Source organism: Aquarana catesbeiana, linkage group LG07 (assembly GCF_042186555.1).
Source record: "Aquarana catesbeiana isolate 2022-GZ linkage group LG07, ASM4218655v1, whole genome shotgun sequence".
NCBI lineage: Eukaryota > Metazoa > Chordata > Amphibia > Anura > Ranidae > Aquarana > Aquarana catesbeiana.
Window position 1 is genome coordinate 313,716,051 of NC_133330.1, and position 27,084 is coordinate 313,743,134.

The 27,084-nt window shown below is 42.4% G+C and overlaps 1 protein-coding gene across 1 annotated transcript in view; it reads left to right on the forward strand.

The window, feature by feature from the left end:
* Positions 1 to 9,821: 9,821 nt before the first annotated feature.
* Positions 9,822 to 27,084, forward strand: part of LOC141102986 (ZZ-type zinc finger-containing protein 3-like) — a 116,200-nt gene continuing 98,937 nt past the window's right edge. The window contains exon 1 of the mRNA XM_073592076.1: positions 9,822 to 9,895. Coding sequence (XP_073448177.1) covers positions 9,822 to 9,895 — 74 coding nt within the window. The remainder of the gene's footprint in view (positions 9,896 to 27,084) is intronic.

The following is a 27,084-nucleotide window of genomic DNA, read 5'->3' on the forward strand; positions in this document are numbered from 1 at the left end:
CTTCAGCTTGTATTACACCCACCATGCCTTGTAACCTACTCTTCCACGAAGGATGTCAGCTCTCCCAGAGTCTGGAGGTCACCATTAGGCCTCTACAGGTCTGGGACCTGGCTACATTAAAATAAAACGGTTGAGACCATACTACACCATGAGGAGTCTCCCTGTTTTTTACCCATTTTAATTCTGAGTATTCATCCATACATCCCATCCAAGATGGTGAGCTGGATCATCTTGTCACCATAACGGGAAGACAGTGAAGTTGGCGGGGGGAATATTTCCGGATTTCCATCTGAAGATCAGAGATCTCAGTAAGAGCTGAATGATCTTCCTGCGTAAGAAAGATCGCTGGTGATCTGATAAGGTCCCATCTGATTTATGGTGAAGGTGTCACAACGGTGAATGTCTGAGCACTGCGCCGTCAGGATCGATCTATCCAGTGTGGGACACTGTCATGTATGAACTGTTTGCACAGGAGCACCTTAGTGATCAATTTATGAACTTTGCACTTTATGAATATATTATATTTTGCACTTTTGCATAAGGACATTTTTGGATTGAATAATATTTTGATTGGATTTTCTGTTCAGGATCACGTGTATATATATACGTGATCCTGCACTTCCGGGTTGTCGGGCGTGAGCGTGTGCCGGCTTACTCCTGCTGTGAATCTACACAGTGGGAGCTGATCAGAGGGTCCGCCTGACCCGATGGCACCCACCGATCATTCTGTACACAGGCAGATCACCGCTCTGTCAATAAGGAAGGCATGGGTCCTGTATTCCATGGACAGCAGGGACATGGATCCATACCTTCCCTTAGTAAAGGCACCTCCCACAGTTAGAAAACACATTTTAGGCAGACAGTTAACCCTTTGTTCTCCCCTGATGTTAACCCCCTTCCCAGCCGATGTCATTAGTACAGTGACAGTGCATATTTTTACGCTAAAAGTCACTGATCACCACCATTACTGGTAAACAAAAACAAAATAAATAACATTTCCATAAATATATCCCACAGTTTGTAGATGCTGTAACTTTTGCGCAAACCAACATGTAGCAGAATACATATTGGCCCAAATTTTTGAAGAAATTCGATTTTTAAAAAAATTTTATTGGATATGTTTTAAAGGCAGAAAGTAAAAAATATTGTTTTTTTTCCCCCCAAAATTGTCGGTCTTTTTTTGTTTATGGCGCAAAAAATAGAAAACGCAGAGGTGATCAAATACCACCAAAAGAAAGCTCTATTTGTGGGAAAAAAAGAAAAATATGTAATTTGGGTACAGCATTGCATGACCACGCAATTGTCAGTTACAGTAACGTAGTGCCGTATCGCAAAAAATGGCCTGGTCATGAAAGGGGGTAAATTTTCCGGAGGTCAAGTGGTTAATCTGATTGGGGATGCAAACAGTTGGTAGAGAGGTTATACAGCAAGGGTTCCGGTGTAAAAAGCTAGGGGTAGGCTGACATAAATTGAGATGACTTTCCTAATTCTTTGCGCAGCTCCAGCATTTGCTGGACCACGTTAGAAGTTTACTGAATGTTTCATGTTGTTGCCTGAAATTGTTCTTTGACCCTTTCGGTGCCAGAGCCGTTTTTGCACGTGTTAAAAAAAGTAATTTTAGGCCTGAAGATCAATTAAAACCCCCATATAGTACACATTTTTTGAAAGCAAAGACCCTAGTGGTTCAAATTTTTTATGTCACACAATATTTGCAGGACGGTTTATCAAGGGCAAAATTTCAGTAAAAAAATACACTGGAGTTAATTTTTGGGGCACACAATTGCAATATCAGACAAGTTTTTTGTTCAAATATATAAAATGCGGTTGTGTCGAGTAAATAGATACCTAACACATCAAGCTTTAAATCTGCATGCGCCCGCACAACAACTATGAACTTCAGCACCCTATAGTTTCCATAGATGATGCTTTAAAAACCCTTACAGGTCATCATTTTGGAGTCAACCATTCTAAAAAAAATTGTCAATCTGGCGTGAGCTTAGATATGTAACATGTCTAGCGTAAGCAACATTTTCGTATGAAGGCGCTCCCAATGGGTGCGTTTATAGTCATGTGTGCGCGTATGTGGAGGTGAGACAGGCTTATAACAAATTAGTTTGGGAGGTGGGGATTGGTTAAGTGATTGGGTGTAACATTATTTTTGACATTTTGTTTTTATTCACTGAAACTTTATTTATATCTCATAGAGGAACAAATTCCCCTATGTGGTAATATATTTTTAAGACACGTTTAATCACACATCAGGGTCTCTTATGCCTTGTACACACGGGCAGACTTTTCGACCAGACTGGTCCGACGGACCGAATCCGATGGATAATCTGACCGTGTGTGGGCTCCATCGGACCTGCAGCGGACTTTTTCGGTCGAAAATCTGACGGACTTTAGATTTGGAACATGTTTCAAATTTGTCCAACGGACTTGAGTCCGGTCGAAAAATCCGCTCGTCTGTATGCTAGTCCGACGGACGAAAACCGATGCTAGGGCAGCTATTGGCTACTGGCTATCAACTTCCTTATTTTAGTCCGGTCGTACATCATCAGGTATGAATCCGTCGGACTTTTGTGTGATCGTGTGTAGGCAAGTCCATTCATTCGAAAGTGCGTCGGAAGTCCGTCAAAAGTCCGTCGGAAAGACTGTCGGACCTTTGTTGCCGAAAAGTCCGCCCATGTGTACAGGGCATTAGACTCCTGATGTCTCACCTGCTTTTCATTGAAGCTAACACCAGACACAAGAAACCAGAAGTGACGTTATACATGTCCCTTCTGGGTTCTTTTCAGCTAGGGAACATCAGTGAACGGCCAGAATATTAATTTATTGTTGTCATTGGAATGAGTGAAGCATTAAATGGCACCTCAGTGTTTTTTCTGGTAGAACACTCCTTCATCTGAACATGCTAGTGGTGAGTTTTGTTTTCTCTTCTTCTAAAATGCCCTTTAAACGCCTATGTGTGCAGGGCCACAAAGGGTAACACAGTGGTGAGTTTAGAGGCCGAAAAAAACAAATGCCTGTAAAAGTGGCGTTTTTTTTTTACATCCCGTGTGGCCTTAACCTCAATAGGTTTCTGATGGAGGATGCCATTGTTTTACTCACAATCTATATGTTAAGTCCAGCACTTGTTCAGTATCATTGTAGGTGAGACGACTGTCCTGGAATAAGTAAGCAGCTTGTATGTCAACAGATTCCAGTAGAGCAATTTCCTGTTCAGAATAAATGTGAGTGGATAACAGGACCCACTCAATTATTTAGAACAGACTACTCTTGAAGATGACAGCTGCTGAGTGTGGCTTGAATGTATTGTATGTAGTTCAGTGTATCATCATTCAGCAGGCCATTCACAATGCTTCTGGTAGAGGTTGCAGACTTATGTTACATGATGCTATGCTGTGCTTGTTGTTACCCGTTTACATTGAAATTGTACTCACCATCGGCACCGGATCCCCGTGTTCCATGAGATCCTTTATGAGTTTACTTCTTTCCGAAGGCATGGCCAGATCACTCTGCAGCAGATCACCTACAGACAAGTAGGTGAAGCCGTATTTCTGCGCTAATTTTTCACACTGAATCCCTTTACCGGATCCCGGGCCACCTGCCATACAAAAGATTATAAAGCATTACAGGTACAAACATCAAAGAAGACTGTCATTCAACTTTTATACAACGGTAATTAAATCCCAACTACAACTTCCCAACAGGTATTATTCTTCCCTTAGCCCAAATTCCTTTGTACGATTTAGGGAAGGGTTGAACCGGTCAAGTTTTTATTGCAGTTCTCTTTTCCAATGGGCAATTCTTCATCCTTGTGTAGCACCCTTGTCCCTAGAATAGGGCTACAGGTAAATTTAGTTGTGCTGGGTGGTAGCCATCCTAGCTAATATGTAGTGTTTAGTGATTACATGACTTCTGTTTAATTCCATTCAATGGTGGCTTCTCCCTTTGGTCAGAAGGTTGCGCTGTTGCTTTTGACATTAGTATGATGAGCTACAGTACATTTCAGTTATGGATAAACATACTATTCTAAGCCAATCATATTTTCTGTGATGCATGCTGGGAAAAGCTTTTTAATGGAAGGAAATCAGGGTCAGTCTTCCCGCCTAGGGCTTCGGCATGGGTGGATGTGTGTACAGTTCCTGGCTGCTAGGCCTTAAGCATGAGGCCTATCCGGGTGTTTAAGTTTATGCAGAGGAAAGCCTGACAAAGATCTGGAAATTATTCTAGAGGGATAGAGTTCTAAAGAAGCACCAGTGGTGACTCTTCATGAGCTGGAGGCTATGAAGTGGCTTGGAGGACTTCAAGAGAGAACTCACCCAAGGGAATCTGAGATGAAGCAGTGAGTAAAGTTCAGTTACTAGATTCACACATTAAAAAGTAACATACAAGAGGCAAAGCCGATACAATATTGCACACAGTTAACTTTTGCATTGCATTTAAAGTACATGAGTATACATGACATCTATAACACCTGATGTGTTTCACGAGATGTGGCTCGCTCTTCAGGGCCTCACAGAAAAAAAAGGAAATAGAAGGCTTGTACCTCTAATGGACAGCATCCCCTGAATAAGCCTGGAATATAGGCGAAACATGTTGGGAATTCCATTTCAAAGTGCGGTATCCATAAAATTTTGTTGAAACGTACTTGCCATAATTGTTTTTTAACAATTTTTTATTCTGTCTTTAAATAAAACATTTTATACTACTCCTTGAGATCACTGGACCTTATTTTGCACCTTAAAAATCCCATCAAATTCTCCTATACTCACACAAAAAAAAAGGAAAGCCCCCATACTCACCAATTGGCAAGGCCTAGGTGCCTGTAGCTATGTTCACCGAGGATGGCAGCAATATATGCTTGGGAAGGGAGCTGAGGAAGCGGTTCCAACCAAAAAACCCCGACCAAGGAACAATGGGAAGGCGGACATGCCATTGGTAGAAATTAGTGACCTTGGAGATCCAAAATAATCCGTTCAGGTGTCAGCTAAAATGTAATGTGATATGTATATAATCAAACATTGTTAAATTAGCAAAATAGCACTATTAGTTACTATTTTGCACCTAGGCCTTGCTGATTGGTGAGTATGGGGTCTTTCCTTTTTTCTGTGAGGTCTCTCTTACCATTTATTCATGTGTTACATTACTTTTTGATTATTCATTTCCAGATATATCCCACATGCATCCACCCCTGAAGAGCGAGCCACATCTTGCGAAACATGTCAGGTGTTATAGATGTCATGTATACTCATGTACTTTAAATGCAATGCAATCCTTAACTATGTGCAATATTGTAGGGGCTTTGCCTCTTGTATGTTACTTTTTTATGTGTGACTATTTCTGTAATAAATACTTTACTGTATTTACATTTGTCAATTTCATCGGCCAACTGTGCAAACCTCATTCAAAGTTCCAAGGGCGACATTCATGTTTCTACTGATCGTTACTAAGGGTGTCCTGTGCCCCGTCCCCTCTCTCCCACATTTTTCCTGTTCTGAGAAGTAAACGTCTCTATTGTTTAAAGCATAAAAGTGCCCAATTTCTTTCTTGTTCATCACCCACCATGCCCACAAACCTGCACCCTGAGAATGTATGTCAGCCATCCCTACCCCCGGTAGTCACCATCAGGCTCCCGGAAAATCGGGGTAGGCGCTACACTTGTGGTACCAAAATAAGAAACAAGTGGAAGAAGGTAATTGGAACAGGAAGGCAAGGACAGCAGAAAAGAGGTCATTCACTTTGGAATAATTATGTTCAGAGATTTATTACATGTGTGTTCTAAACCTAGTCAGGTTAATAGGTTAATATAAAGTTGAATCGCATATGGAAGGGCAATATATATATATCAGCAGGTGGTTAAAAATGCACCAACGTGGCAGGAAATTGTGTTGGCTGGAGGAAGGTCAATATATTCTGCAAATCTGCATTAATTAAAGGTTATTCAGCTTGTAGTTGTCTAGCTGTGAGTTTAATGCATGCTGTTTATACACACTGCGTTGTTATCAAAAGTCTCTGGATAACTGCATGAAGCAGCTCTTGTATAAGTTCCCTGTATACTGGCTTTTATTCTGGTCATAGTATTGGATTTAGGTACATATTAAAGGTAAAGTATGATGTGTCAGTTTTATTTTTTTTCCAAGGGTATGAGTTTTTTCTTACAACAATAGAGACAAAGGAAAACATGTGAAAACGGGTGGAAAGCTCCACCTGCTGGTGGGATAGGAATACATATTTTTTTTTTATCCATATTAAATAAAAATCTGAAGCGTATTTATGGTTAGCTTCTTAAAGTTTAAAGAAAGTAATTTAAATAAAAATGCTGACAGGCAGGCTTTTTATAACAGAAGGTAAAAAGCCTGCCTGTCAGCATTTTTTTTTTTAAATTACTGACTTTAAACTTTAAATGTCGCTCCTGCCTGTCAGCAGGTAATGTGATCTGAGCTGCACTTGCACAGCTCAGACCACAAAACCTGCAAGGGGGCCATTTATTTTTTTTGCTCTTGAGACTTTGCTACCGCTTTAATAGCATTGTTTGGTCAATGAGAAAGCACATTTTGTTGTGCAGTGCTGTTGACTGCTGTGCCTTTACTTGCATATGTTATGCATCTGAAAACAGTGTGTTCATCTTCTGTATTTTTGTATTTATTTTTTAAAAAATGTATCAAAAAAGCTATTGAATACAAAAAAAAAGCATAATAAACCACCATACATTCCCTTAATGTGCATTATCTGGGAAAAAGAAAAGGGTAGTAAACCGTAACTGAAAAATAAACTGTGAACCAAGGGGCTGCAATAAAAGGGAACATTTTATTATACAGATTTTATATAGTGGCAACAGTTTGTGTTGCACTTTACTAAATAAAGGGAGAGAGTTCAAGACAAGAGGGTTTCAGAAGGCCCTGCTCGCAAGAGCTCACAATCTAAAAGGGAAGGGGCTGATACAAAAATAAAAAACTGTGGGGACTTGATGGAAAAAATGAAATCTCAGCTCTTAGGTAGAGGAGGGATAGGCTTCCCTGAAGAGATGTGTTTTCAATGATTGCCTAAAGGTAGACAGAAAAGGAAACAGCTGGACAGATAGGGGTAGAGAGTTCCAGAGGATGGGAGAGGCTCTGGAGAAGTCCTGGAGGCGATGAGGGAACTAGAGAGTAGGAGATCCTAGGGGGACAATGAGGATGCCTTGGTTGGAATATTGAGATGTGATTGGTGATGTACTCTAGCTCAGAGCAGATTTGTGGATGGCATTGTATGCTGTTGTTAGTATTTTGAATTTTATTTGTTGGACAAGCAGAAGCTGGAGGAGTACACCCCTCACATTTATGTAAATATTTTATTATATCTTCAAACACTGAAGAAATTACACTTTGCTACAATGTAAAGTAGTGAGTGTAGTTTGTATAACAGTGTAATTTTGCTGTCCCCTCAAAATAACTCAACACACGGCCATTAATTTCTAACCCCCTAAGTGAAAATGTCCAAAGTGTCAATATTTTGTGTGGCCACCATTATTTTCCAGCACTGTCTTAACCCTCTTGGTCATGGAGTTCACCAGAGCTTCACAGGTTGCCACTGGAGTGCTCTTCCACTCCTCCATGATGACATCACAGAGCTGGTGGATGTTAGAGACCTTGTGCTCCTCCATCTTCTGCCTGAAGATGCCCCACAGATGCTCAATAGGGTTTAGGTCTGGAGACATGTTTGGCCAGTCCATCACCTTTACCCTCAGCTTCTTTAGCAAGGCAGTGGTCATCTTGGAGGTGTGTTTGGGGTCGTTATGTTGGAATACTGCCCTGCAGCCCAGTCTCTGAAGGGAGGGGATCATGCTCTGCTTCAGTATGTCACAGTACATGTTGGCATTCATGGTTCCTTCAATGAAATGTAGCTCCCTAGTGTCGGCAGCACTTATGCAGCCCCAGACCATGACACTCCCACCACCATGCTTGACTGTAGGCAAGACACACTTGTCTTTGTACTCCTCACCTGGTTGCCGCCACACACACTTGACACCATCTGAACCAAACAAGTTTATCTTCATCTCATTAGACCACAGGGCATGGTTCCAGTAATCCATGTCCTTGGTCTGCTTGTCTTCAGCGAAAAAACAAAAGGAGAGGAGTGCCTCTAAGAAAAAAGTTTATTCAATTGATAAAATAAACAGTAGCCACTTACATTTAAAAACACAACGATGCCTAAGGCAGGTGGATGTGTGTCAAGGAAGGTCCATGAGGCGCATGCGCACTCCTTTCTCAAGAAAGGAGCGCGCATGCGCTAAGAGCATGCGCATTCAGAGCATACGCGAAGTCCGTGAGGCGCATGTGCCTCACGGACCTTGTGCATGCTCTGAAACGCGTTGTGTTCCCCACAGTGGTTGACGTCACACGCGACCTCCACGGGTTGACTGCTCCTCTCCTCTGCAGGACTGGCTGTGTTCCGTCCCGGCTCCCCGCCGTATTGCAGTATGGATTCGAGACATTCCTGGGAAACGGCTTCCTCCTACACCACATTCCTTGATACACATCCACCTGCCTTAAGCATCCTTATGTTTTTAAATGTAAGTGGCTACTGTTTATTTTATCAGTTGAATAAACTTTTTACTTAGAGGCACTCCTCTCCTTTTGTTTTTTTTCCTGATTACCTCGAGCTGACTTCACTCTTGAGAAGAGCTGCCCTTTGTGAACAGTCCTATCTCGTGCTGGATCTACCCCCTCCATCTGCTACTATTCAACAGTTCCCCTTATGAGACATCTCTTGAATTATGGACTTTTCCTGTGTTTGAATGCCCATACATGTACTATTATTATTTTATACTTTTTAATTATTTATCTGGATTACTTTAGTTTTTGTCTGTCATTTTGCTTTGGTTATTCTGAGCGCTAATTTTTTCCTGTTTTTGCTTGTCTTCAGCAAACTGTTTGCGGGCTTTCTTGTGCATCAACTTTAGAAGAGGCTTCCTTCTGGGACAACAGCCATGCAGACCAATTTGATGCAGTGTGCGGCGTATGGTCTGAGCACTAACAGGCTGAACCCCCCACCCCTTCAACCTCTGCAGCAATGCTGGCATGACTCATACATCTATTCCCAGAGACAACCTCTGGATATGACGCTGAGCACGTGCACTCAACTTCTTTGGTCGGCCATGGCGAGGCCTGTTCTGAGTGGAACCTGTCCTGTTAAACCGCTGTATGGTCTTGGCCACCATGCTGCAGCTCAGTTTTAGGGTCTTTGCAATCTTCTTATAGCCTAGGCCATCTTTATGTAGAGCAACAATTCTTTTTTTCAGATCCTCAGAGAGTTCTTTGCCATGAGGTGCCATGTTGAACTTCCAGTGACCAGTATGAGAGAGTGAGAGCGATAACACCAAATTTAACACACCTGCTCCCCATTCCCACCTGAAACCTTGTAACACCAACGAGTTACATGACACCCGGGAGGGAAAATGGCTAATTAGGCCCAATTTGGAAATTTTCCCTCAGGGGTGTACTCACTTTTGTTGTCAGCGGTTTAGACATGAATGGCTGTGTGTTGAGTTATTTTGAGGGGACAGCAAATTTACACTGTTATACAAGCTGTACACTCACTACTTTACATTGTAGCAAAGTGTCATTTCTTTAGTGTTGTCACATGAAAAGATATAATAAAATATTTACAAAAATGTGAGGGGTGTACCCACTTTTGTGAGATACTGTATATAAAACAATATGGTTGGAGGGAAGCTTCAGAATGGCAAAGATGTTTTTATTACAAATTATGTGAGCAGACTGCAGTTCCTCTTTAAACATTTTTGTATTAAACATAAAGATTTGTAAATTAACCACTAGATGGAGCTCTGTATTTCCCTCAGCCTCCATCAACCTCTCTGCCTAAAGAGAGTTCTAGGAACAATATGCAGGAGGTAAGTGTAATGTATTAAAGGAAACCATTCATAAGAGAAACAAGCGGGTTATCATTACTGACCTCCTTTTATACAATCCAGGAATTGGGTTTTAATGTATAGTGGCTGGAAAATGTATAATAAAAGGTTAATGTAGAATGAAATGGAAGGACACGGTACAGAACTAACTAAAATTGGTGGGAAACACATAACAAAGGGGTAAATCGCAGTAATACAGCAGCAGTAGGAGGTCAGACTCTAGACCAGCGTGTGGCACCCTAGGATGCCATTTGGGTTCAGGACTCTGATGTGATAGGGAGCCTCTGATGTATAGGAGTGACTTTGATGTGAGTTGCTTTTGGCATTACTCATGATCAGCTTCCTGATAACGGTGGACCACACCTGTGTAATGAGCATTGACAGGTCCACTTTTAGTCTTCACTAGACACACATGTCTAGAGCAGTGATGGTGAACTTTGGCACCCCAGATGTTTTGGAACTACATTTCCCATGATGCTCAACTACACTGCAGAGTGCATGAGCATCATGGGAAATGTAGTTCCAAAACATCTGTTGTGCCAAGGTTCACCATCACTGTTGCTGAGTGACAACACTGCAGTGCAATTGGTAAACAGGGACAAAGGGTTGTCACACAGTAGCACCCTCCTGCATAGGTGCTAGATTAGTTAAATTTAGTTACTGGCTCACTGTAATCAGTTGTGATTGTTTTGGTCTGTTCTGTGTTTCACTGGCTGCAGGGTTGGCTGCTTTCCCCTGTCTGTCTGGAAAGCTTCTGGAAGATAGTGGGCTGGGGAAGTCAAATCAGTAGCTGAATATTCATGCAGCCCTGCTCAATCCCTGGGGAGTGGTGCCCAGATGGTGGCTGGGAAGGAGCATAAATACTGTGATACTAAGATCAAAGGCAGTGGCGGCTGTTTTTTTTTGGGGGGGGGGGGGGGCGGCAGACAGCCACCCCCCCGCGGGTCAGTCCGGCACTTACCCTATCTAGGCAGCCCCATCCGACAACAGTCATGGGGCAGCAGGCATCGGCTCCCGTGTCCTTTTCCTCCATCACAGCGACTGTGCATCTCTCCCCCTCCTCCTAGGCATCCAATAGGATCACTTATACTTTCAGCCAATCAGGTGGCAGGTCTCAGACCTGCTTCCTGATTGGCCGGGAGGAGGATCAGTGTTAAAATAGCGAATATTCATTCGCTATTCTTACACACCTGGGTGGGCTGAGTCCATCCTATTTTGAAGCCTACTAGAGCCTTTGGCTCTAATCGGTGCTTCAAAAAAACACCCCCGTCATTGTAATTCATGCACCCGGCATCCTGCAAGGGGTCGGACGCATGGATGGGGGACGGCGGCATGGATAGGGGGGAGGCAGCATGGATGGAGGGGTGGTGCCCTTAATAGATGGGCTGCCCCTGTTTAAAGGGGTTCTTGTCCTAGAGGAGGAGATCCCAACCTGGAGAGCAGCTGTCCTCCCGGGCAGGCTTGCCTTGAGTCTGCTGTTCATCAAGGTCCCAGCTGGGCTAGCTGGAGGGGCCTACTTTTCTGAAAAGTGCTGGAGCTGACAAAGGGACATTCATCTGGGGATCCAGTCTGGTATCACTGGAAAAGGTGTCTGGAAGATATTGGAAGGAGACATCCAACTAGCCAAGGATATTAGTAAGTACAGACTGGAGTGAGAGATCCGATCCCCAAAACTGTGTGCTGCTGCTATCCCTCGAGTGCATTGCTCAGAAAGGGGACATTGTGCCTGGTGCCCTGGTATAGCTCGGTCCACCAACTGCTTGTGCAAGGACTCTGCTCACAAAAATAGGAGGAGGAAGATTAGTGTCCTTAAATTGCTACTAGAGTTACTTGATTATCAAAAAGTTACCCTACTCCTATCCAAGTTCTCCAATAAAGCATCAGAAAAGCATACCCCTAGACCAGGGCTCAAAATTCCAAGTCCTGAGATATTAGCCAGGCCTTAAGAGTTACTCGCCACCAGTTGCCCCACCCAACCCCTACCCTGCCCCGCCCCTAATTCCGCTCCTAAACACGCCCTCGTAAATTATCTCATGAAATGACACAGTTAAATATTTTATGCAGAATTAAGTTACAAACATGAATATTAACAACATCTTTATCAAGCCTCATCAGTGCCCATCAATGCAGCCCATCAATGCCCATCAGTGCAGCCTCAGCAGTGCCCATCAATGCCCATCAGTGCAGCCTCAGCAGTGCCCATCAATGCAGCCTATCAGTGGCGGTACAACGCTATAACAGGAAGTGTCTGAACAAACAGAATCACCAGGCATGATTCCAATGAATGCTGCAGTTGAAAAGAGATTGAAAACATCTGTTGTAATTACATTAACAATGTTGACAATTACATGAGATTGGGGTGATTGGGTTTAGATTTATTTTAGGAGTTGGAAATGTAATCACTTCCACTTTGTTCCTCTGATGGTTAGTGACCGGCGTCTGCTTCTATAAGCTGTACGCGTTTCACTGAAAGCAATGACGACCGTACGATCGCACTTCCCTAGCAGCGCATGCCAGAAGCTACTCTAATATGAAATTCTTCCTTCAGGCTGTTAAGTCTGACAGTTGCACTTTGCTAAATAACATCTCTGTTGAAGTGTTGGTGTGTTTATGAAAATTTCATGGTAAGCTACAATTATGAACATCAGCAAACTATTTTGGAGGAAGGAGAACCAATGATAAATAATGAATGTGAACAAAATCAGTGGTGTGAGAAATGAAAGCCAGCAGGTACATGGTGAAGACATGATTAGACTTTGATGTAAAATCTTTTGCAGAGGCAGCTTTGAGAAAGGTTTCAGAGAAGTGGACTGAAACATGAACTCCACTAAACCAGTGAGAAGCAGAGCAGACCTTTCTTGAAGCTGAACTCAAGGCAGACATTAATATTAAGCTGTGTAAGTTGCATTCCTCTGTACATTAGACATAGAGGGAGATGCAGCACAAGGAGCCACTCAGCTGTCCTTTTGTGCTAATAAATGAACATGCTGACAGGAGAAGAGAGCAGAGTGACAGAGAATAGTTTATCACTGTGCTGCTTCTCATTTCACTGTCTAGTCCAATCATTCTCAACCAGGGTTCCTCCAGAGGTGTCCAGGGGTTCCTTGAGCTGTGATGGATTGACCTCTCATTTGATGGTGCCTGGATAGTTCTGTGGCTGAAAAGAGCCACTTGGCAGAGCCAGAGGCATGGCAACAATGATCTTTTTTATCTACCTGTACGAGTGTCATTCTGACCAATGTTGTAAGGGTTGTATTCTTCCCACCAGCCACCAATATGAAGCATTTTTCTCAAAGATCTCATAAAGAATAGATTTTAGCATGGGTTCCCTGAGACCTGAAAATTATTTTAAGGGTTCCTGTGGGGTAAGAAGGCTGAGAAAGACTGGTCTAGTCAGAGAAGGACAAGACCTGTAACTACAGAATGGAGAATTCAGGTCCCCTGACCGCAATTGTTTACATATATGTATTGCATTAGTGAATTTAGTGGATTGCCTGGAGCTCAGCTAAACAAATAAACATTTAATACACAGCGCACGCATGAAAGAGGATTCGCATAGCAATGGGAGTTTTCTAATCAGAACACATATTAAAAAAAAAAAATAAGCTGTTTCCTTTTAGACACACTGGGGCTGATTTACAAAAGGCAATTCTGCTGTTCGCTTTGCAAGGGAATAATTCTTATCTTAATGATTGAAAATTTATTTTGCAAAGAATACCAAATCACGTGCAAGTAAATGTAAGAATACCGTAGTTTTGCTTGAACATGATTGTATGATGGAAGTCAGCAGAGCTTCTATTCAGTAAGCTAATGGAAAATTCACTGACAAAATGAACAGCTTATTTGTCTTTAGTAAATCAACCCCTTTGTGTCACATAGAAGCCCTGAAATGATCCCTGTTGAGGGTAGAGTATGGAAGGGGGGAGTCACTGCTCTTTCATTGTGTTCATCTTGAGCTACTGAGCACTGTAAACAAGAGGTAAAGGGAACATAGAAAATGTAACCTAAAGCTCCAACTACCTGCTCTATGTGAAAGAGGCCAATTGAACCCATTTGAACCCTGGGAATTAGTCAAAAGTTGAAAAATAATATATGGTGACTCTTTCACACTGTACCCTACACCCAATCCCTAAAAGCAGCCAGCACTCCAAACATTACAAAATTGAAACAAACAAAAAAATAATTCTTATATAGTGCACTATTACATCATAATACAACTAACCTAACATAATGCAGCATAAGGGCTCAGCACTTATAAAGCCCTACCCTGAAAATTAGACCTACAAGGACTTTAACTAGGGCTTATTTGGAGGGTAGGGCTTATATTGCAGCCATCACCAACAGTCACGCTAGGTCTTATTTTAGGGGAAACAGGGTAGGTGCCAAAAATACCACGCCTTTAGACATTCAGGTGTTTTTTTTTTCCTACTCAGAATGCAGCCAATTGCTTTCATATGTGCATAAATACCCTGTTTCCCCGAAAATAAGACCTAGCGTGATTGTCGGTGATGGCTGCAATATAAGCCCTACCCCCCAAATAAGCCCTAGTTAAAGTCCTTGTAGGTCTTATTTTCAGGGTAGTGCTTATTTTTGGGGAAACAGGGTAGGGCTTATTTGGGGGGTAGGGCTTATATTGCAGCCATCACCGAAAATCACGCTAGGTCTTATTTTCGGGGAAACAGGGTATCAGCAAAATAGCGCTGTGTTTAACCCCTTCCCGCCGACCGTACGCAGATATGCGTACTCGGCTTTCCGGGGTTATACCGGGATGATGCCCGCAGCTGCAGGCATCATCCCGGTACCGTTGTTTCCAGCGGGCGATCGGCTACCCGTGTATAACAACCGATGCGGCTAAAAGCCGCTCGGTTGTTATACCGGAGGAGCGGGAGGGGACATCCCCCCCCTCCCGCCGCCTCCCGCCGCTGTTACCGGGCCTCCCGTGCGATCGGGAGGCCCGGTGTCCAATCAGGAATCTTCGGCGGCTGGGGGCGGGCTGGAACGAAGCTGTGAGCGGCTTCGTTCCAGCCTTCTTGTTGTAAACGCGGAAGCGACGTCATGACGTCACTTCCCGTTTACTCGGCTGCCAATGGCACCGAATTTAAAAAAGTACACAGTATTCAGAATCGCCGTTTTCAGCGATCTGAATACTTTGAAGTGCAAAGGAGGGATGGGGGGTCTTTTAGACCCCCCATCCCTCCATAAAGAGTACCTGTCACCACCTATTACTGTCACAAGGGATGTTTACATTCCTTGTGACAGCAATAAAAGTAAAAAAAAAAAAATTTTTTTTAAACACAATTTATAAAGTAAAAAAAATTAATTAAATAAATAAATAAATAAAAAAAACATTTTTTTTAAAGTGCCCATGTCCCCGCGAGCTCGCGCAGCGAAGAAAACGCATACGGAAGTCGCGCCCGCATATGTAAGCGGTGTTCAAACCACACATGTGAGGTATCGCCGCGATCGTCAGAGCAAGAGCAATAATTCTAGCCCTAGACCTCCTCTGTAGCTCAAACCTGGTAACCGTAAAAAAATTTTAAAGCGTCGCCTATGGAAATTCATAGGTACCGTAGTTTGTCGCCATTCCATGAGTGCGTGCAATTATAAAGGGTGACATGTTTGGTATCTCTTTACTCGGCGTAACATCATCTTTCACATTATACAAAAAAATTGGGGTAACTTTACTGTTTGTATTTTTTAAAATTCATGAAAGTGTCCCTTTTCCAAAAATTTGCGTTTAAAACACCGCTGCACAAATACCATGTGATAAAAAATATTGCAACAATCGCCATTTTATTCTCTAGATTCTCTGCTAAAAAATATATATATAATGTTTGGGAACTCTAAGTAATTTTCTAGCAAAAAATACGGATTTTAACTTGTAAACACCAAATTTCAAAAACAGGCTTAGTCATGAAAGGGTTAAATCATTAAAATAAAAAATACAAAAATCTGCATTACTAGTCAGTATTAAATGTGTAAATACACATGTGAATTACATCTGTTCTATATTATTAAGCATTCTGGGAGCTCTGGCAGCTCCAACGCTCTCCTCCTTCTCCCTGGTGCTGTGGGGTGGTCAGTGGCCCCTCAGCATCATCACGTATAGTGTAGGACTATAGTGTAGGACTTTTAACCTTGCATTATACACGAGGGAGGCTGGAGTGCCTTAGCGAGGAAGCAGCATGGGACAGGTCACACATTTCGAGGACGCCAGACAGGGCATGGAGAAGGGAAAGGTATTATTTCCGATTCTGGCACCCGCTAGACTTCAGTTAACCTTTGCAGTGTGGGGAGACCCAACTCCAAGGGTAGATTTTGCCTTATTCCCACAATTCTGGTTTAAATGATATTTTTTAGGCCCCATTCACACAGGTGTGCTTAAGCATACAAAGGGCCATGTTTGACCACACAGAATTCACAGGTGTTCTATGCATCCATGTGCAGGCAGTCTTATTCATTTCACACTGTCTGCAATCAGGGACATGCACCCACACTCTCACAGATGTCAAATTGGGAGCATTTGCTGTGTTCGTGCAGCCACTGCATCCCGATTGACATAAATGGGACTGCCTACATGTGGGTGCATAGAACACCTGTGCATCCCATTCAGGCAAACGTGGCCTTTTGCACGGGTGTACGCTTAAAGCGTAACTCCACTTTTGTTGAGAAAAAAACATTCCCCCTGGCTGATCTATGTACATTGCAAGGATTAGAACAACCTTTGTTGCATATTCCTACCTTTTGTTATTCTGAAGAAATCCCTGTGTGTTTGCATACCTCCCAACTTTTTGAGATGGGAATGAGGGACACCTATCAGCAAAATTATGCAGGGCATAGAACACACCCCTTGCCACGCCCCCTTAAAAGGAAATTTAAAAAAAAACAAACAAGATTGGTTAAACCCACAAGTGCTTTTTTTAACACTACTTTTCCTTCATATGGGCTTTTGGAATTTACAAATGCTGCAATTTAGAAATTGGATGAAAGGTTTAGACCTGGAAAACACTTTTTGATAGATAAAAAGTGCATTTAATATACAACTATATAAATCAGACCAAAATGAGGGACACATGAGGAGGAATGAGGGACAGAGGGACATTGCTCCAAATCAGGGACAGTCCCTCGAAATCAGGGACAGTTGGGAGCTATGGTGTTTGTCTGTGCCTCTGGGCTGACTAGGTCTGATGGGAGTGGTTTCATAATAATCAGTGAGCTGCAGGGCACTAATGAGGAAACCTGCTGGGCCTGCATCCCTTTAAATGTGTTCCTATTGGAAATATTTCACCAAAAATGACATTTTTGTTTCAGGGGATGCCTGAAATCTGACTTGTATCTTAGGCAGACTTCTGGGAAAATTGGTGAGCCAATCACACAAGCAGGATATGATGTTTCTTGGGAGTGGTCAGTACACACTCTGTGTTCAGAACAACTGCAGGTTGCCATATTGCTTTGCATTTATAGGAAATTACAGCGGCTGCAGATTGAAAAGGAAAGGTAGTTTTTAATAACAATCAATTACAAGATGACTTGTATCGCAATTGTACGCGCTATATTATTTTTTTTTTATATTTGCTTTTTTTTCCCTACGAAAGTGGAGTTACCCTTTAAATGCGTTATGTAAATGAGGCCTACAACATGTCCATAATAAGTAAAGAAACTACGTAAAAAAACATGATACAGTCCCTTTAAATTAGGTATCCGTTGATTAGCCATCACAATGAACTGCAGTTGACATTTTGTTCTTGTCAATCAAGTTTTCCCTTTCACCGTCTCATACCGGGCTGGGAACATTGAGGGGAAAGGCTCCTATAAGCTACTCCTTCAGATATGTCTCATTATGGGATTCCATGTACTGATAGCAGCAAACCTGCATATCAGCATCTGTCATTCTGCTCATGCGATTGCTTTCGTATTTTATCTTCATGCATCAGTCAGTATTCTGCAGCTCTTAATTATAAATGATGCAAGCAGACATGACAAGATTCCCTGTTACTGTAGCTCCAGATTATAATACGGCTCTATACACCTGTACTTAGGTTGTCAAAACTAAACATAACATTCAAATAATGGGGTCATCCGTGTTGTCTTCTGTGTACAGGAGTATAATTATTGAGTTGGCAGAAAATCACAGAGGGAGAAAAATGCGATTGTTTTGTACGCAGCGTTTAATCGCTGTCTCCACCTCACCCTCACTCTGGAATTAAGTGACTCATTTAGCGTGGTGCAGGAGTGTAATTACCGTTTCATGAGCACCGGCTTCGGCTCCCCCCCTCATTATTACCCATACCAGACATCTCTGATAATCCACTGGATTTTACTGGGATAATTGTACAGGGAACATGTACGATTAGTTCAGTCTAAATGTTATGTGCGTTCATTTTCATCGGTTTTATAGAGGCATTATTGTCTGAGCTCTGGGTGGTTTTACTACATTGTACCTTAAACATAAATACTAAGTACATACACTTAAAATAACTACAGCATGATCAAGGTTGTGCATAGACATTCCAATTCCCTATGCCAGTGTTTTCAACCAGGGTGCTGTCTAGGTGACCCTGTTTGCCCTGGACCAGCATCATGAGTTGTCATGGTCCAGGCGGGCCAGTCCAGACCTCATCCCTCTGCCGCGCTGCTATGATGGGGGGATTGTGCAATTGAAGGGTTCTTTGTTTGGGGGCTAAGAGGCTGGAGGACTCTGTGATGGGGGGACTGTGTTAATGGGGTGCTCTGTGATGGGGAGCTCTGATGAAATGTGAGGACTCATGTCTGATGTGATGGGGCTCTCATTTATAGGGGGCCTCTAAAGTATAGGAGTGACTTTGATGTGAATTGGTGAAATTTATGTGATTGGGAACCCTTGATATGAAAGGAGGGACTCTGATGTGATGCTGGGGCTCATGTATAGGGGGTCTCTGATACATTGGGGCAACTCTGATGTGATGGGGGCTCCAATGTATAGAGAGACCTCCGATGTGTTGGAGTGACTCTGACGTGAATGGGTGACTCTGACGTGATAAGGAACCTCTGATGTGATGGGGGGCTCTGATATGATGGGGGAAAGAAAACGAATGTCACCAGCACACCAAGGATCTCCAGAGTGGGTCCAGAGCTTTAATCAGTGATCACATTGTTACACCAAATCGCACTGTATCGGAGCCACACAGGACCCCTTCACATGCCTGATGAAACGTTGCAATCTGTTGTAACGATGTGATCACTAATTAAAGCTCTGGACCCATTGGTAGCTACAGCACCAGTTCCAGCCATTTTTACAGGAAAGTGTGCGTTGGGATTAATGCGTTGGATGATATGATGGGGGGGACGGGACTCATTAATAGGGGGCCTCTGATTCTTAGGGGTGACTGATGTGACGGGAAGCTGTCATGTATAGGGGGACCTTTGATGTATAGGAGTAACTGTGACATGAAGGGGTGACTTTGATGTGATAGGGAGACTCTGATGTGAAGGGGGGGGGCCTCTGATGTGATGAGGGAACCTCTGATAAGAAGGAGAACTTCTGATGTGAAGTTAATTTCGCCAAGGCGGTTATGTGCATCGTCCCAGGTTTCGGTTTGCCATTGATAAGTACCATTGATTACATGCAAACAGCTGCTAATGGCTGTGGGCACTATGAGGATATTTGCCAGCACACCACTGATTATCAAGTAAAGCCCAAACGGGTTTTATTAAAGCATGTCACATCACAAAAAAGTTAGTGCAACATTACGGGGGCATGCAGGACCCCCCTTCTTATCCGCGGTTCCCTTATCACATCAGATTCCCCCCCCTTCACACCATAGTCACCCCTTCATGTCACTTTTACTCCGATACATCAAAGGGTCCTGTGTGACTCTGAAATGTTGCACTAACTTTTTTTGTGACGTGATCATGCTTTAATAAAAACAGTTTGGACTCTACTTGATGATCCGTGGTGTGATGGAAAATATCCTCATTGTGGGTATATGTTCCAGTCTCCAGCTGGTGGTTGCTGCAGCACCCAAAACTTTTCTCCAGGAACAAGTGCAATGGGAATATGGAGCAATAATACGAAGCCCCATGCAAAGCAATGAGAGGCTGAATGTGCTCACAGCCATGATAATATGGCTGTGGACACTTTCAGACTTTCATTGCTTTGCATGGGGCTTCTTATCTGAAGCTATTCACTGGAAACCCCATTGGGTCTCTTGCAGGAAATCATGGTTGGTCCGGAACGCAAGTGTGTATGAGCCTAAAAAGGAGAAAGAGTTTTGCATTTCCTGAACAATAAAGAGTCTTTTGACTCAGCTCACCATTCTCTGCACCTCGTTGCCCTTATAGTTCTTTTACTGAATTTAACCACAAATGTCCAGAGGTGGCCAGAAGATGGAATCAGGGTAAAGAAACATCTTGATGCTTGGTGATGGTCCCAAGGTACTGGCACTCAGGTGTCATTTTGGCAGATAAAGCCCTGAGTATGGTACCATACAAGGCACAGAGAGCTCACAAAAGGGCACAGGAGGCAACCAGTAACCTTTTACGGCCACAAACTGTTTTGCAAAAGCTCAACAATGAAGTATATCAACAGGAATGAACTACTGCAGTAAAGAAGTATAGAACCTGACAACAGTACCGGGATTGGTCTAAATATATAAGAATCTCCTATAAAAGAACCTCTGGCCAAGCAATCATTGCTCCTAGTTTGGTTAGTAGGGCAGGTGGAGGCATACAGTACAACAGGCAGAGGATCATTGCTCCTATTGGGCACTAGAGAAGAGGTCAAAAGGAAGACAACCCTGTGTGTCATGTGACCAACCCGATGACTTGAAATCACAAGTATAAAAAAAAAAGCATAAAATACACATGGGGGGATGGGGGATGGGATGCAACTGAGCTGTGATTTTTTTCATCATTTAGCAGTCAGGTAAATCTGTCTCAAAGTCTTAAACCCTAAGGCCTCATACACACGGACGTTTTAAAAAATGGGCTGTAAAGCTAGTAACAACGCCTGGAAAAAAAGCAGCGTTAAAAACACAATTTTATTAGCGTTCTGATTTGGCGTCAGTATGCATGTAACGTCGTTTGTAAGCGTTAACGCTAAGGCGCATTTAAAAAAAAAAAAAAAAAAAACATCCCTCTGCTATTTTCCACTCCCAAATTACCCACATAAACATTTTTACAGCTTAAAAACACTGAGCACATTAAAATAAACATTCCCCAGTGAACTATTTAAAATTCTTACCCCAGCAACTTTCAATGTTGCTAGTTTCTAAGCCAGTATGTCAGCTTGGAAAAGAGGTTGAGGGTAGAGCCATACATTCCTAAGCTATGGGCCTGTGTGTTTCACAGTATAGTGAGATGCAGCTCTATTCCCTGCACACAAGGGTGACTCTATAGGACGCTGAGGCTCTGTTCGCATATGAGCCGCATGCGGCTCACAGCAGGGGTCCGGTGCATGCTGGTTCACCTTTTCAGGTCCGATTTTAGCCCGAACTTTGGGCTGAATTCGGACCTGAAACGGAGCAAAAGACGGACATGCTGCGGAGATATGTGAACCGGCTCCATTGGGAGCTAGTAAAAAAAAAACTCCTGCTATTGCGAATTGAATGCAGGGATCCCACATCCAATTCGCAATGGTGTGAGCCTGAAAGAGAAGGGAGCCACCCTGAAAAAGGAAACCTGGGGCAGTGGTCATGGCACCAACTTAAACGGAGACATCAGCAAGGATTAAAAGGTAAAGAAGCTGCATACTCAGTAAGTGATTAAATAAGCTGCTGAAAGTACTTAAAAAATGGTTTAATATAACTTCAACTCTATGAATTACAATAAAAAAAAAATCTGTGTTCCCTTACACAAACATAAATTCATAAAAAAAAATAATAAAAATAAATTAATTAAAGAAAAGTTTGACATCCAAAAAATGAATCTAATCATATATTGATGTTTCCATAAAAAATCTAATTATAAGATGCAGTCACTGGAAAACATTCAATGAATAATATCACCACCATCAAGCCACGATTGGCACTTGTGCTAAATTATTTCTTATTTAATTTACTTGATCCGCCTCTCTGGAGACGCTAAGGATTATGTGACAGGACAAGCCATGCAATGTGTATTTAATGCAGAATGTTTATCATTAATTTAAAGTGAACATGGAATTTCCTGTACCATGAAGAGATGGGGTACAGATTGGTGGTCACTGAGGTGAGGGAAGGATATGTGGGGACAATTCAATTATACTAGAGGCAAATGAGTTTACATACTGGTCCCCGGAGTATGTAGTCACAGATTTCTATATCATGTATACATTTTCAAATAGGTTATATAATCCGTTGGCGGGGTTTTCACAGTTGGCATCACCTCTGGTTGCCCGTTTCTATTCCCGGAGAGGTTTTTAAGGTGGTTTCGGTTGTAACATATGCATAGCTCTCAACTGTCCCTGATTTCGAGGGACTGTCCCTGAATTGGAGCAATGTCCCTCTTTCCTCTTCCTTTTGTCCCTCATTTTGGTCTGATCTATATAGTTGTATATAAAATGCACTTTTTATCTTTCAAAAAGTGTTTCCCAGTGCTAAACATTTCATTCAAATTCTAAATGGCTGCATTTGTACATTTTTAAAAATCAATATAAAGGAATAGTAGTGGTAAAAAAAGCCCTTGCGTATTTAAATTAACCTTTTTTTTGTGGTTAACTCTCCTTTAAGGGGGTGTGGCAGGGGGGCGTGTCCTATGTCTACATACGCTTGCTAGTAGGTGTCCCTCATTCCCATCTCAAAATGTTGGGAGGTATGCATATGTACAGGCAGCACATCAAACTATCAGTTATGTAATTGATGTCTTTATGGTACATTGGTATATGGAGAATGTCCAGAATCGCTTGACTGTACTCTAAAACTTTCTTTATTGTGTGATTTTCACATCGATCTCACCGTTCCATCCTGAAAAAACGCACAAAGTCTGCGAAACGCGTTGAGATGGAATGCCACTTCACAATTGGATGTGACACAAAATATGTATTGTGATACTGTGACAATCATAAAAGCGTTAAATAAGCACTGCTGTTAAGCATATCATATGTAAAAAGAAGGTGGATCAGCCAGCTTGGGAAAGGAGACAGTGGTGATTCCATAGGAGAGGTGGATTGGTGGTTGTATGGTTTGCCTTTCAAGTGGCAGGATCCCTATAATGGGGCCCGCTGCACCTTCCTAGGGATTGGGCCCGTACCATGGTGCGCGAGGCTTCGCAAAGTATACAGCAGCTTCCCTCCATGCCTTCATGTTGAAGAGAGTCAAATATATTGTGTAACACGTGTAAATAAGCTGCGCTCAACGTAGTGGGGGAGATTTACTAAAACTGGTGCACACACAATCTGGTGCATCTCTGCATAGTAACCAATCAGCTTCTAACTTCAGCTTGTTCAATTAAGCTTTGACAATAAAATCTGGAAGCTGATTGATTACTATGCACAGCTGCACCAGATTGTGTGTGCACCACAAGATCCAGTGGTGGATCACCGATCTCTACTCCTGGAAGAGCCACTGTGGAGGATCATGTGACAGCAGTCTCAGGTAAGCAAGAAAGAAGTTTAGTTTTTTTTTTTTTTTTTAAAGCATGACTAGGTAAAAGCAGGTGGTTGATGTAAGAGGTGGAGTTTTTGCCTGCAGATTAGGGCCAGACATAGACAAAAATGTGCCAGAGGTTCTAAACCTTCCATGTTCTATCCAAAATACTACCTGCCTAAATACTCTTTTCTTATTGACATTTTATCTTAGACAAGCTGATGTGTATAGGTAACAGGTCCACTTTACACTCCACACAATACAATAGTCTAGGGTAGGGTAATTATCCATACTTTAACCACTTCCCACCCGCTGTATAGACAAATGATGGCGGCAGGGTGGTTCCCTCGTTCTGGGAGGACGTCATATGATGTCACACGCTCGCCACGCTAGCATGGCGATCAGTGGCGCCCTATGTCCCTGGAACACGGTACATACCTGATCTCGGTAAAGAGTCGATGACAAGGCTCTTTACCCATGTGATCAGCTGTGTCCAATCACAGCTGATCACATGTAAACAAGGAAATGCCGGTTATCGGCTTTCCTCTCACCACACTGACAGCGTGTGAGGAGAGGAGAGACTATCAGCGGCATTTTCTAACAGGGGAGACCTGCACAGATAATCAGGGCACTAATTATCAGTGCAGCCCCAACAGTGGCCAGCAATGATGGCAATCAGTGCCCATCAGTGATGCCAGTCAGTGCTGCCGATCAAGGCCCATCAGTGTCGCATATTAGTGCCTCCTCATCAGGGCCATCTGATTAGTGCCCTTTAGTGTCGTCTCATCAGCGCACATCAGTGAAGGAGAAAAATTACTTATTTCTTATTTACAAAACTTTCTAACAGAAACTAAGGAAAACTTTTTTTTTTCTGTCTTTTTTTGTCTTCTTAGCAAAAAAAAAAAAAAAATCCAGCTGTGATTAAATACCACCAAAAGAAAGCTCTCTCCGTCACAAAAAAATAATAAAAATGTTATTTGGGTACAGCGTTGCATGACCGCTCCGAAAGCTGAAAATTGGCCTGGGCAGGAAGGGGGTGAAAGTGCCCAGTATTGAAGTTGTTAAAGTAAAATTGCAGTTAAAACCTAACTAATCTTGAAAATGCTCACATGGGGGAGCCAGATCACGTGACCGGACTGGGACAGCCTGAAAATAGGTAAATATATACCCTCACCGGCCACTTTATTAGGTACACCTGTTCAATTGCTTGGTAACACAACTTGTTAATCAGCCAATCACATGGCAGCAACTCAATGCATTTAGGCATCTAGACATGCTGAAGAGGACTTGCTGAAGTTCAAACTGAGCATCAGAATGGGGAAGAAATGGGATTTAAGTGACTCTGAACGTGGCATGGTTGTTGGTGCCAGGCGGGCTGGTCTGAGTATTTGAAAAACTGCTGATCTCCTGGGATTTTCCCACACAACCATCTCTCGGATTTACAGAGAATGGTCCAAAAAATAAAAAATATCCAGTGAGCGGCAGTTGTGTGGACGACAATGCCTCGTTGATGTCAGGGGTCAGAGGAGAATGGGCAGACTGGTTTGAGATGATATAAAGGCAACAGTAACTCAAATAACCACTCGTTACAACCAAGGTATGCAGAATACCATCTCTGATTGCACATGGAACCTTGAAGCAGATGGGCTAAGAACAAGAAACTGAGGCTACAATTCGCACAGGCTAACCAAAATTGGACAATAGAAGATCGGAAAAACGTTGCCCGGTCTGAGGAGTCTCGATTTCAGCTGTGACATTCAGATGGTAGGTTCAGAATTTTGTGTAGACAGAAGGAAAGCATGGGTCCATCCTGGCTTGTATCAACGGTTCAGGCTGCTGGTGGTGTAATGGTGTGGGAGATATTTTCTTGGTACACTTTGGGCCCCTTAGTATCAATTGAGCATCGTTTAAACACCACGGCCTACCTGAGTATTGTTGCTCCCCATGTCCATCCCTTTATGACTACAGTGTACCCATCTTCTGATGGCTCCTTCCAGCAGGATAATGCTCCACGTCACAAAGCTCCAATCATCTCACCACTGATTTCTTGAACATGACAATGAGGTCACTGTACTCCAATGGTCTCCACAGTCACCAGATCTCAATCCAATAGAGCACCTTTGGGATGTGATGAAATGGGAGATTCACAGCATGGATGTGCAGCTGACAAATCTGCAGCAACTGCGTAATGCTATCATGTCACTATGGACCAAAATCTCTGAGGAACACCTTGTTGAATCTATGCCACAAAGAATTAAGGAAGTTGAAGGCAAAAAGGGGGTTCAACCCGGTACTAGCAAGGTGTACCTAATAAAGAGTGTACATCTTTCTTACACAGGTTAGTCAGCATAAATGTTGGGAGGGGGAAGCGTTTTTAGGACGAATTAGGTAAAGCCTGAAATTCTACATTAAGCTGAGGAAAAAAACACATGCCGAGCATTGCAGGTAATGGCTCTTGCACTTGTACACTCTTTACTATAATCTTAGCATGACTTTAGGAAGTGCTCAGTCCCCCTCTCCCTCCCTCCAGCGGTCAGTAGGCTAATCCTGTCTCTGCATCATAAAATATTATAACTATGATCTCTTAAGCTCATTTCCCCTGTGTGCCATCTGCCTACTGTCCTGATACCTGAAATATAGGTTACTTCATTCTTTTTTTTCCCTTTGGACTTGAAACTGGAATGGAAAGAAAGTCATCTTCATAGAGCATACATTATTCAGCACCACAATGTGAAGTGACCTAAAAAAAATGATCACCAAGGTTTGACGACACAAAAAACAAAAAAGATAGTTAAAGCAAAAGAGGTGATCACACTAATGGAAAGACAACAAAGGTAAAAACGGTACAAACTGTGCGGTTTTATAGGTTTAGTTTTATAGGTTTCATTTTATGGATTCCCATGACACTCTATGAAATGCTCCTGTATCCTGAGTACACCAGTGGTAGATGATTATTTGTAAAAGAAAAATACTATAAAATGTCAGTTGAAAAATGTAATGTTAAAGTTATGACTAGTTAGCCCTTTTAACAAGCACAATAGAAAAAAATATAGAAGTCCACAAAAAAGGATTAAACAGTCCAGTTTTTTTTTAAATAATTCCACCTACAAGTGCATAGCACTGCACTAGTCATGAGTGCAGTGATGTTGGCAAAATTGATCGCTATGAAGTTACAACATTTGCCCAAAAGTTCAACAAAATTTTCCTTAAATTTTGCCAGGCAGCTTGCTTAGGTGAAATTTGCATGCAAAAATAATCTATCCTTTAAGAAAACCTTCCTTTGTTACTTTGTAAGTCCTGTCATTAGATGTGGGCATAAAACAGGCAATTATTACACCATGCTCAAATAACATTCATATCATGTTCTCCTAATGAGGGGATGTTTTTTGTGGCACAAGAACAGGTCCAAGATAGTTAAAAGGACCTTCCCTAATCATTAGGACACATTTAAAATCTATTGTTGAATTAAAAAAAATAGCTTCCAGAGGAACTTTACCCCTGCTTTAATTTTTTTTCCCATCCCTTCATCATCCCATCATCTTCTCTTCTATGCTGGGTTGTCCATAAAAGATATACTTAAAGTGGTTGTACACCCTGTACAACCACTTTTACCTACAGGTAGCCTATATT